We start from the raw sequence: 12788 nt of genomic DNA on the forward strand, positions 1-12788 counted from the left end.
AGCATACAGTACTATGTACTCAACGAGTGCTCCAATAGGATTCCATTATACTGTACCAAGCTTTAACGCTCATGATTGCTGCAGGCAATGATGAAATCGACGCCCAGCTAAGCAAACACTTTCAGCATTTGTGTACTGGAATATTCACTCTCCCTTGAGATTTTTTTGGAGCACCAGCATCAGGGAGCATTTACTAGGCTTTATTGATGTGTTAAAGGTGATACATATGTATTAGGCCTTTCAGTGGTTGTAGTAAAATAGTATAGAGAGTATGAGCTATAGACATTTGTCCGTCAAATTGTGTTACACATACACATGAACTTGATCAGGTACAGAGCTATGGCTAAGGGGAAAATTTTGGTAGCGAACAAGTCTCTTTTATGACATAATATTTTTATTGAGTGATGGTCAGGAAAGAAGCTTTTGTGGTGATATAATGATAATTTAACCTACTGCAATGAATCATTTGTAGATGTTCTACAACACTGTCAATACTATTCTGGAGACATTAGTACTTTTTTTTTACAGATCCTACAACATTTTACCCACTACACACGAGGTCACTTCATCAAATAAAGAAAATTGCCACCCAAAGCAGAAAATTCAGTTTTTGGTGTTTTTTTATGGTGGAAATCGTAAGTAAAACATAATCCCCAAATGCTGCTTACATGGATTCCCACATTCACACGCCCCTTCCGCGTGCCCAGCTCGCTCCAGTGCATTACCTCTCCCAGTGTGCTGTCAACGGCCAACACACAGCCTGAAGGAGAAAGGACCAGCTCAGCAGTGGATGGGATAAGACTTTAATTCGGTATAGGTAATTAAGTGGGGAGTTTTGTAACAGAGCATTTTGTGCCAGGTAGAAAGGGTCCAGTTGGAATGTCTGCTCCTAACATTCTGCTTGTTTTCCTATTGTATTAACCAGTGTCAATAAATTAAATAATTTATGAGAAAGGTGTTCTCTTTTTGACCTGACAAGTCACTCAGCACCAGCTTGCTGCAATAGAAAAGTAAATGGGGAGTATGTACCGGGTGAAAGGAGTCATGTTGGAAGGTCAGATTTTGATAACTTATTGTACAACTCTGCAGAATATTTTAGAGCTTTCTAAGTAAAAAGATAATAAGAAAAAAAATACAGATATACTGAGTGTCGATTACTAGGTGCAATTCAATGTCTCATACTGAGGAACCACTGTATACTGCCTCTCATGAAACCTCAGTCATGCAGATAGGGCACATCAGACATCTTATAGATGAACACACTTACTACAAAGTACTGTTAATCGTTTTTTTTTTCTTTGATAAAGTCGGTTGATGCTCATACAATAGTGATATTATCAAACTGGCCTCCTGGGAGCAGATGAACTATATTTCCACAATTATTTAATGGCCTGTAATCAATCTGAGATGTGAGTTATTAAATGTACTTTCTACTAAAAACATTACAACAATTGGCATGGATTATTACCTAAATCCTGAAAAGCGGTCTTATGGCAGACTAAAAATACTGCAGGAGCCATCATCATTGACCGGGTGCTGTTCACATGGGTGGCTGTAAATTTCGGATCAGGGCGAAATTCTGGTGCTTTGTTCTGACCCACTGATTACACTGCCACTCATGTGAACAGCAGAGACGTGCAGGCCCCAGGATTAATGATCAAAGTGCCTGCAGTATTTACAGAGCGGTTTGCTCCCTTCGCGGTGTGAGCAAATTCTGTCAAAACACTTGGTTCCTAAAAGAAAATGTGATGTTAGGCAATTAACCTCCCACTGCCCCCCCCCCCCCCCCCCCAAAAAACAAAACAAAAACAGTTCTGACTGATGTTTAAAATATCAGTCATTTAAAATGCTACATCTGGGCCTTATACAAGGCTGAGGATAAATTACTTCATTAGTTATTCACTGAACAAGTGCACCAATACCCAACAACCACTTTAATCCAGAGGAACACCAAAAGTAAGCCACTCCAGGACCTTTCACCGAACAAAGAACAGGAAGACAAAGAACCAAAGGAGAGGAACATCTCCCGACAAAGTCTTCACTCTAATTAGGCAAAGAGAGATATGATGTTTACAGTATGCTGATGTTTTTGACTGGAGACCAGACTTGCAGTTGCTGAGTATGCTGACCACATAATATTGAAAGTGAAGTGGTTGTTAAGCTGTGTTCCAGTCTTTGGATTAATCATACAGATAAGCGATATAATTTCCTTTGGGTGTGTAATACTATGGTGATGGGCTATCACTAACACACTGCTTCTACTAATCCTATGCCTATATTATTCTGTCTTTTATATGTGCAAACTGGACTCATACCCTTGGTCCTATAAGACCGTCCAGCAAACGTGGAACTTTGATCCATTGACTATACTATTATTTCCCCACTGAACCTGGGATAAATTCCTAGTAACACACCATTGTGCGCCGTATCCTTGTTTGACTTTCTATTTGATTCTGGACTTACCCACCTATTATAAGGAAGGCTGCCTCCATATGTGGAAGAGGTGTATGTGTGGACTTTCTCTATACTAACTTTATACAATACTGCTGTGAGCGCCACTGTTTATTACGTTTTTGGATTTAAAATATGTATTCAATTCTCTGCAAATATAAAATATGTTGGCTCTATATAAAGGTTATTAATAACAATAGCAAACACTTCCTATTTCCTGCTGTCTAACATCCCCTGGAATCAGCAATTAATTTCTTCTCCCATTAAACTCTATGGAGGAGGACACCTGAAAAGCTGACGTGAGGCAATTAAATTGCAAAACACAGGCTTATAAAAAAATAATATGTAGCCAGACATTTACGAAACAAAACATTACAAAACAAGTGATCACTGTGATTAATCAATAAACATTGTACCCCTGTAGCAAAGTCTTTAGACAGCCAGTGGCCCTCCAAATGTTGTGGAACTAAAAGTCCCAGCATGCCCTGACAGTCTTTGGCACTGCTAGTTCCAGAACAGCACAGTCCTAGTTATGGTGCAGGTGAAGTATCTGAACTGATCTGCAACTTGCACATACATCCTCAAGCTTTACTGAGCAAAGCCATACCTCATATATACATAGAAATTACATATATATATATATTTCTTTTTTTTTGAGGAACAATTACAGTATTTTACATTTATGCTTCCACAAATCTAATCCTTAAATCACCAAGGACTCTTTCTGTTCTCTTAGTAAATGTTTACAAAGGTTATTGGGTTACACTCTTACTCATGACTGCAGTAACTAAGTTACCAGCAGTTCCCCACAGACAAGACTCCGCTCTCCCTGACACGCCCCTTCAGGCAAATATCTCCTGACCTTTCCATGCTGCGCTGGGATCCCAGCAACCAACAACATTTTAGGACAAAGCATTACTCTTACTGAGCAGGTGGATGTACACAAACAAGCGCTATTTCTACCTGTCCGGTTACAAAGGTGTTGTATGGCTGCCAGTAAAACAACACTGTTCCCTCATTATTTCAAGTTGCTGCATTGTGTATTGTGTCCCAAAAGAGGGTGTTTAATTCTGGCAGATACAATAGATTTCTAGGTAATTACTGAGCATTGCTTTGCTGCTATGTCTCCCTTCAAACACACACTAAAGGTAACTCTTAAATTGCAAAGATGAGCGCCCACAATACGGTTCTATTTGCAAAAATGAATATACTTATTCCCCTCACACATACATTGGCGCATGTCTTCTGAACTGTATTGCAGACTAAACATGAGAGCGCAGGACATCGTGTAGTTACGTGATAAGGCTATTTGTGTGCACATAAATGTCCATACCCACAATAAATGTACCTAGATGGCACAAAGGCAACCAAGGGAAAGTGGTTATAATGAAAGCGAACAGTCAGCAGTTAGCTACAAACTCCCCAATCCACCCATCAGAAAATGCAAAATGTTTAGTCCCCTTAGACGCCACTGTGATGCGCAAATCCAAGCCACAAAAGCATGATGGCACAAAATGGCAAATGTGCTGCAGTAGCACATCTTCATTTGTTTAACTGAAGACTAGTGTAATATCTTTATTACAGTATGTGAAAGCAGACTAGGTGATATGTTGAGCATTGCATTAGGTGATCTTTGACCTGTATCAGATCACACTTAGAACAGTGTCCAAAACAAGTGGGATATGTTTTCAGCTGCATGTTAGGAAAAGGGGAAGTATATTCTCAGTCTGTTTACTGTTTAAATTAGCAGCAATGGAATATTAAGGTAATGCTTAACAATACCATTACCTTCACGATTCATGTGTGCTTATAGTAACTTGCTCTCATAGGTGAGCGTGGGCATGGAGGATTATTAAGTAAAGAAAAAGCCAATGTTAAAACTAGTATCAATACCGTAACCTAATGTTAATATAACATGGGGTATCTGAACTCATTACTGCTTCCAGCATACAGAACAAGAGAGACATGATACTATATATTTTGTCAATATGACTAATCTTGAACACTGTAAAGGGGAATCTTGTAACACAGGAGCTGACAGATAGCTATGTACCTGGCCCAGGATAACAATATTGCAACATGTTGGGGAGATGACATATCAACCAATGGACAGGACACACAAACAAAAACCACACACACACACGGTGAGAAAAGTGCATGCCACCCCCGGGGGGTTGAAGAGATATACTGACCTTAAAGCTCCAGTAGTTTGGTTGCTAATAAAAATATCAAAAGAAAAACAACATTACATTTTCCTAATCTGATGGCACAACATGGACCTGTTTGTATGGGACACAAGATCATTACTTAATCTCAAAGTCTACCTAACACTTACTCATACTGCAGGAAGCCATTTTGTGGGCTGATGTCTCTTAGCTAAGAGGCAAATGTTGCCTCAATCCTCACTGACATCACTGGCTGTTAGTGAATTAATAGGCCGAACCACTATTCAGTCTACAAAATGGTTGACCCCACTGTATGCAGGTGACAAGCCTACTTTACATTGCTAGGTTTACAGTTCCTCAGGACAATCTTTCTGCCACACTTCCGATGCATTGTAGCTACTTTTTTACCTCAGGAAACAAATCTACAAAAAGTGATATGATTTCATATATATTACAAGATATAGGGGCCTATGCTTTATCTCCGTCGAAAATGACTTCTCACTCTCTATCTAGGGGTTAACACCAGAGATAGCACTGCTATCGCTGGAGCTAACCCCTGATGGAGACAAGAGAGGCCAGCTTCCTCTGGTGATAGCCTTCCTCGTGCAAAGCATGTGGAAGCTTATTTAACAAGGACCATGGCAGCAAATATACCGCCACAATTCTCAATTCGCTTCTCAGGATGGCGACAGCAGAAGATAATGAATGGAAAAAATGGTTTATAATTTAAATAAAACCAAGTCAGGGCTTTCAGTTCCACTACACACGTGTGAACCGGCTACCTTGGTCACACATGTGCAAATACCTCGATTCTCGCCCTGTGGGACGGTCAGGTAAGTCTTACGAATATCACTCAGTTGCTCTAGCGATATTTTAAACATAAATTGCGATGATAACTGCGATAAGCAGCAATAGAAAATCATGGTTATCAACACAGATGAATAAATATTGGTTATAGTAACACGTTCTCAGCCTTTGAAGCACTGAAAGGCTGATAAACATTAGAGCAATTGGGAACTTCCAATGCTATGCTATGTTATGCTCATCGTTACCACTTAATGCTTTTAATTGTTTATAGCTCAATAAAGTTTGGTCTGGCAACGGCATTGGAGAAATATGGGCACCCGAACATACAAAAAACCTTCCCTGCTGGTCAGACTTGGTCTGTTGTCACAATCTGTCTTCCAACCTCACCTCCCACAACAAACATGTTACACAAAAACAATAGTCTTGGAAGATTTCTATATATCCAACTATGCTTCCCAACAAGACTCCAAGGGGATCCAGTCTGCTTATCTTACTCAGTTTGTCATTTCTGAGTTGACAATGAAGATGTAACTTAAAGCATTTTACCTTTATAATAGAAGTAGCTGCCTTCTAGACGTCTAGCCATGAAAGGTCATTTAAAGCTCATCTATTGCCTACAAACAGCAAGGCATATGAGGCACTGGGTGATGTCACTCGCGCCTAGTAAACTCATAGGCTGCATTCTAGTGAATATACAGCTGCCAGTTACCAGCACTTTCAGACACTACAGCGTAACACATTGCTATAAATATTGCCTGACTGATTTTACTGTTATTTGCCCACATACTGTGTGCTATTACTGGTTGCTCAAACACAAAATCACAAAATGCTACAAAAATAAAGTCTATGGGGCTGAGAGCACGGTAAAAAAGGGAATAATTTGATCCTGGACAAAACATACTAAAATGCAAGGGGGGGGGGGAGGGGGGATTAGTTTATTATTTTGCACATAAAGAAAATACTGGTTTTTTTTGTCATACAGCACACATATACATCATCTAGGACATTCCCTTCCCCAGCTATAAATCTGTCTCCACATTTTGAATTTACCTCCCCCCACTGCAACATGGTTTTGCCCAGGTGCAAAGATACATTTTTGTTTTGCTTTGCTCTCCTTAATGACTCAGGCCCAGTATGTTTTAGGTTGTTAGTAATTAACATACTTGTTGCTATTGTCAGAAATAGTTACAGGAGAAGCTGCTTACAGAGTATATTACTTGCTCACTCATCCAGCACCAATTGCACCTGGCAACAGCAGGAATAAATCCAGGACATAGTAGACCAGGTTAGCTAAATCAGCATGAAATTAAATAGTGCTTAGTGTACACGGATGATGCACATTGCTTAGTAATGCTGAACCCAAGTGATACTCCGGGGTTTACCCGTCATACTAGACCAAGCCTTTATACCAAATGAATATGTGTAAGCCCTAACACCTTCAGTACACGCTATAAACCCACTATGACCCCCTGTTACTCCATCAGACATATATAAACTGTCCTAGCGTTCAGGAAAGGGGATAAGATGGGGAGCTCTTACCGATGACGAGTTATCTAGGCACACAGGCACTGCATTCTCCTGTGGGTCTCTATACATCAGAGCCTCAGGATTGCATGGAGTCCCTGCAAGCAGGATAGATGAAGAGCCTTGCAGCAACTGGAGAGAAAAGGGAAAAAAGGGCAAAGTTGTAAGACAGTTCTAGTCTAGTCCTTTACATAACTCCATTAATGTGTGAACTCACCACAATACCATTCCTCCCTAATACCCAGGCATGTACGCTTCCTTTGTGTCTCTGATCACCTTCTCGCACACCTTATATACCTGACTGATGATACCTCTCAAAGCAGAGAGAACCCTAAACCTCTTTAATCGGTGACTTTAATTTTAGTCAATATATTAGTACCCACCTATACTCACATATCTCTAGACCGGTAGCTCAACTAACTGCGCCTCATATTATATTCCATGATCCGGCCTAATAAATCCACCACCTCTCCTACTAGACAGCTGTAGACATTCCCTCCACACTTCAGCTGTATATTCCTTGTCACAGTCTCTCTAATAACTGCAAGTATAGTTCCTCGTACATTGTACAGCAAATACTAACAGAATCCATACCTCACTTTGCTAGAAATAGTTACCTATCTGGGAGCAGAGGTAACATTATATTTTACTGGGAAGTCTCGACAAGAAGAGATGAGATATATATAACTATATGGCAAATTTACAATAATTGTGCTTTTTTATTATTTTACTTATTTCACGTTGTTTCTAAAACCATTTGCAATGTTCTGACCTTGGTGCATCGCACCTCTTGTCCTAAACAGAAACCATCCTAAATGTTCCGCTAGAGATTGAATACCACAGTATATAAGCTGGTGTAGACAAGATTTAATAAGACATACATAAACTGCTATGGCTAAATAAGATACTTTAAAATATACATCAATGGGAATTTTACATTACATAGGATGCTTCAGATGCTGTCAGTTGGCATTTGCTCTGTACTCTTCACGGAACTGGGGAGAGTGCAAATGTCTCCCGGTCAGAGCCACTCACACTCTACTCTGTGTGAGGAGTGCAGAGCAAATTGCAGTTCCAGCATGTTGGCTGAAAGCATCCAAAGCATTAGCTACAATCTACCGTGCGTCAGCTGAGACAGAGGTAAATTAAGAGTAGAAAGGTGGGTTGTGGTGTTTGGGGAATGAGGAGAGTGTAAATTAAAAAAAATAAAAATAAAGTAAGAAAGGAAGCACATTAAAACATGTATGGACCTGTTTGTTGCAGCCTATGGCCTCTACTTCATACTTGCCAACTCTCCCGGAATGTCCGGGAGACTCCCGAAATCCGGGTAGGTCTCCCGGACGCTATTGACCACGCCCCGCCCCCTCCCGCCCTCCAACCACGCCCCCTGCCCGGGATCTCCCGGGATTCATTGTTCAAAGGTTGGCAAGTATGCTCTACTTATGTTAGGTAGAAAACCAAAACAGGAGATTTTGCTGGAGATAGAGGTTCTTCCTAACTATCAAAGCCCCCGAGCCTATGTTAGTTACCTCTTTAACAAGGACAGTGGTGGTAACTGTACTGCCGCAGTCCTCCTATCATTATCACTATCTCAGAACAGCATAAATGCACTGAAGACTGGCTGGCAAAGCGGTAAAACTTCTCTTACCACTGCCAGACAACTTTTACTGGTAAATTGCGGTGATATTAGATATTCTAATACTACAATAAGCAGCAATAGCAAATCTATGTTAAATAGACCCCTAAGTGTAAGCAAGTCTGGCTGGATGGAAGGGTTTATCTATACATCACTTTGTGTGTCAGTGTGCGCCTTTCGTGTGTTTTTCTAAATGGTTTTATTAAAACCTGTGTATTAGGGGATATAATGTCACCATACAACAAATGAATTCAGATATTAGAAGTCATCGTTGAGTTCCATGACAAGAATGACAGCACACGGCCATGGAACCCTTCAGTGACTTCTAAAATCTTATCATTTACAGTAGGGGTATATAACTCCCTATATATTCTACAATAATTAAAACTTAAAGTGAATGTATGATAAGATAGTATATCAACTGTTAGGGATTAATAAAATAGTATAGAAATTGAAAACAGACAGCTGTAACGGTTGTAATAAATTGTGATGGCAATTAGTATCACTAGACTGTGCATCAACACTGCCATCCAAACAAGAAAGGGCTACATGTATAACACCTCCTCATAACAGTGTAAAAGGCATCTCATTCAAACACTCAGCCGATGCGAATAGTGGTGTAATGTAAACATATTCTTGACAGCCCTCTCTATTCTATCACATGTCCACACCTTATACTTCAACCTACTATGCACTTCTACTGTTTTTAACCTATGATTTATGTGTCACCTTAAAAGTACAAAATGATGATGATAATTGGTGCTCTGAGACAAGAGCTCTGCCTTATTTCCACTACTATTGTCTCTACTGAGGGCATCATTCCATTTTAGACCTCTAGGGGAGAATTCTATCCCCCCCCGAAGTACCGCCGTGCTAAAACTTACCGTAACTCAGGGAGCTGCGAGCAAAAAGCCGGCATTGAAACTACCGTAATAACGGTAATAAAGCTCATTATTACCGTAAATACCGTAATAATGTGCAGGCTGCGTTACTTCCCCATAGACTGTAAACTCATCAGAAAAGAAATTGATGAGGAGAATTGTGGCCAGCCAACAAATTCCACAGTTAAACAATTCTTAGCCAATTACTTATGGGGAATGTATAATGTGTTAAACCACTACCTTTTAAAGTGCTGGGGTTGGGAGTTTATAGCACTCCTTTTTATTGTTACATTTGGAGCTCATTGTGACATGTCTTACATCATTAAATTGATAGGTAGTAGGACTATTACCTCTCTTACACTGAACGTCCTATTCGCTTTAGAAATAAAAATTATTTATTCAAAATAGAGTCCAATATGACAAAATAAAAAATATAGTTTTATTCAGTAACGTAATTGCCTATTCTCATCATCAGAGTGGGGTCATGTAAATAGCCTCTTATGTTCAGCCTCCTCTTTCTCTCAGCTGGGGGATGTGCCACAATTCTCCTGTCTCCTGTGTCCAGCTATCACCTCTACTTTGTCAAAATCTTGTCAGCTCGCCTCACTGCATTATTTTCTTCCTATGTTGCAACTGTCCTCAAAGCACAAGAAAGTCACACATGCTTTTATCAGTTCTAAAGCAGGAAATAAGGAACGATAACCATTTAAAGACTGGAAAAACCTGAATGGCAGTCTATTATGTGAGTGTCGAGTGTCTGTTTGTCAGGAACCAGAGTACAGTGGCACATAATTGCACACAGTGCCACGAGTCTTGGTTGGCACAGTGATAAGTGCGTCATAAAGTCCAGCTTGGAAGACATACAGGAGAGCGGATAACAATAAGGGATTTGAGTAATTCATTAGGGAATCATGGTTCACAGAGTGAGAAGAGATAACAAAAGTCATGCTCTGGTGCTTAGCTGTGTGAAACAGAAGGGAAAACAAATGGAAGATGAAAATATAACCTTATGCATCAAGTGTTCCCCACACCTCCTAACCTGTTAAGTTGTCGAATGCAAAAAACATCTGACTGGAATCATTCTGATATTGATCGGAAATGATGGCGCATGTGTTTGGACAATGACAGCGATCTAACAGTGTGCAGTCATCATTCAACTGCACCAATTTCCCCATAACATTTAGAGATCAGACTTAACAGATTGGACAAATCAAATTTTACCACAAAATTTTGTGGTAAAAATGGGCATACATCCAGTCACACTGTAGTCTGGTCAAGTACTGGATATGTACATGTATTGCAAGCTTTTGACTGTAAACTTTTTGGGACAAGGCAACTTTAAGCTTTCTGTTTTAAATTTATTGTGTGTAGCATGATTACATGAAGGCACAGTGCTGTGTAAAACACTAGGGGGTAAATTTATCAAGCTGCAGGTTTGAAAAATGTGAGATTTTGCCTATAGCAACCAATCAGATTCTAGTTGTCATTTTGTAGAATGTACTAAATAAATGATAGCTAAAATCTGATTGGTTGCTATAGGCAACATCGCCATAGCTTGATAAATTTACCCCTATGTTTATTTATAAAGAATAATAATACAATACAATGTTAGTCCCTTCACATCTGTCCATGCAACATATGCAGCAGGCGCAATTTAATTCCTGCTGTACTATATAAAGGTAGCAACAAGTATCTTAGGCCTCTGCATTGCAGCAGCCATTTTAGTGCTCTGTGACCAGCTGTCTGTGACAGCCTCAAATCAAAGAGCAACAACTGGCAACCAATTGGTATGTACCGGACATTAATTTACTAGAAGGAACTCCTATACCATCAGTCATTTTAGCTTCCAAAAAGGGGGGAGCCTGCCAATTGCTTTAGTATAGGCCAGTGTTGGCTAACCTGTGACATTCCAGGTGTTATGAAACTACAAGTTCCAGCATACCCTTCCAGCTATAAGCTGCTATATATTGGCAAAGCATGCTGGGACTTGTAGTTTCACAACACCTGGAGTGTCACAGGTTAGCCAACACTGACTATAGGCAGAAACCATTTTGCTTATTTTAATAGAATTGCCCTGTTAAATTTACCACTTCTATCCTCATCGGGTAGTATTTGTTCATTTGTTAATTTTGGTTAAACAAAAAAATAATACCATTGCTCTTGACCCTATAACTACTTGCAAAAATGTTATATCTCTGAAATCACCCATACCCCTGAAAATTATGTGGGGTAAATATTTAGGTCTGTGCCAACTGTGTAAAAGTTACTATGGGAAGAATTCCGTAAAAGCATAATTTTCTGGTGAGTATGCTGATTTTTTCATAATACCCCAAAAATATAAAAAATATTAAAATGAATATGGTACCAAAAGAAAGACCCATCTTTTCTAGACAAAAGCCCAATATTACTTAGTTAACACTTCGTTAGGTTTAGAACTAAAAATGAATTCCCTACAAAGCCAATGCAGAAATACATCCAATCATGAAGGGATAGCAAATACTGAGTAAATAAAAGTAAACAATGACCCAATATATACCCTATTGAGTCCATACAGATTCTTCGTATGTTTACAATGCATTTAAAGCTGCTGGCCAGCATCAGATAGAAGTACAGCACATCTACAGGGTGGCCATATGCAATTAAAAATAATAATAATAATATTAATGTTACAACAGGCATGGACCATGACAGCCAGGCAGAAGCACTATAGTCTAGACGAGTGCATCCTGATGATAACCAGCCAGATATGGTGAAGGTCTGAAAACATTATATGGCACTACAGAGCAGGTACACAGATGGCAGTGGATAGTGTTAAATGGAAGTGATAGAGTAAAAAATGTCAATCACAATACAGTGTAATGTAATGTAGTAGCTTTTAAATCAATTTTAGCTCCCTTTTGGGACCCCTCGCATTACATTGAATTCTATATTATGGTGATATAATGTTTTGTCTTGATATTATAAGATAATTAACATATATAATTTTGCAACAGGTAAATTAACAAAAAAGAAATGTAAAAAAAATCATTATGCAACAAAAGGGCTGTGAAAACGCAGTTCTATTACTGGATATATTAACAGGTCAGTGATTGATGCAGTAATGCAGACAATGTACTTCTCTCAGTGTAAGGCAGTGAGGAAAGATTAAAGCCTGGGGCAGCTACTTGGCACAGAGACTGTAAACAGAGCTCTCAGGTAGGTACTCTCAGCAGACAATGCTGGCTCTGTTCCTATTCACACCTGTCTGTAAGATTTCTCCATTTACTGCAACCTGGTAGCCAGATCAAATGAAACAGGTTGCATGCAGAGAGACTGGGAAGGGGG

General features: G+C 39.5%; 1 protein-coding gene across 12 annotated transcripts in view; it reads right to left on the reverse strand.

Annotated features, from left to right (window-relative positions):
- Positions 1–12788, reverse strand: part of SRCIN1 (SRC kinase signaling inhibitor 1) — a 258626-nt gene that overhangs the window by 66310 nt on the left and 179528 nt on the right. For 10 of the 12 annotated variants that reach the window (XR_012677690.1, XR_012677691.1, XM_075177039.1 and 7 more), the window contains 2 exons: positions 6963–7079; positions 4644–4667 (listed from right to left, as the gene is read on the reverse strand). Coding sequence is in view for 10 of the 12 variants with exons in the window: in XM_075177039.1 (XP_075033140.1) it covers positions 4644–4667; positions 6963–7079 (141 nt within the window). In the remaining 2 variants the exon portion in view is untranslated. The remainder of the gene's footprint in view (positions 1–4643; positions 4668–6962; positions 7080–12788) is intronic. The other 2 variants (XM_075177031.1, XM_075177041.1) reach the window with 1 other exon arrangement.

This window comes from Mixophyes fleayi, chromosome 6 (genome assembly GCF_038048845.1).
Source record: "Mixophyes fleayi isolate aMixFle1 chromosome 6, aMixFle1.hap1, whole genome shotgun sequence".
NCBI classification, from domain to species: domain Eukaryota; kingdom Metazoa; phylum Chordata; class Amphibia; order Anura; family Limnodynastidae; genus Mixophyes; species Mixophyes fleayi.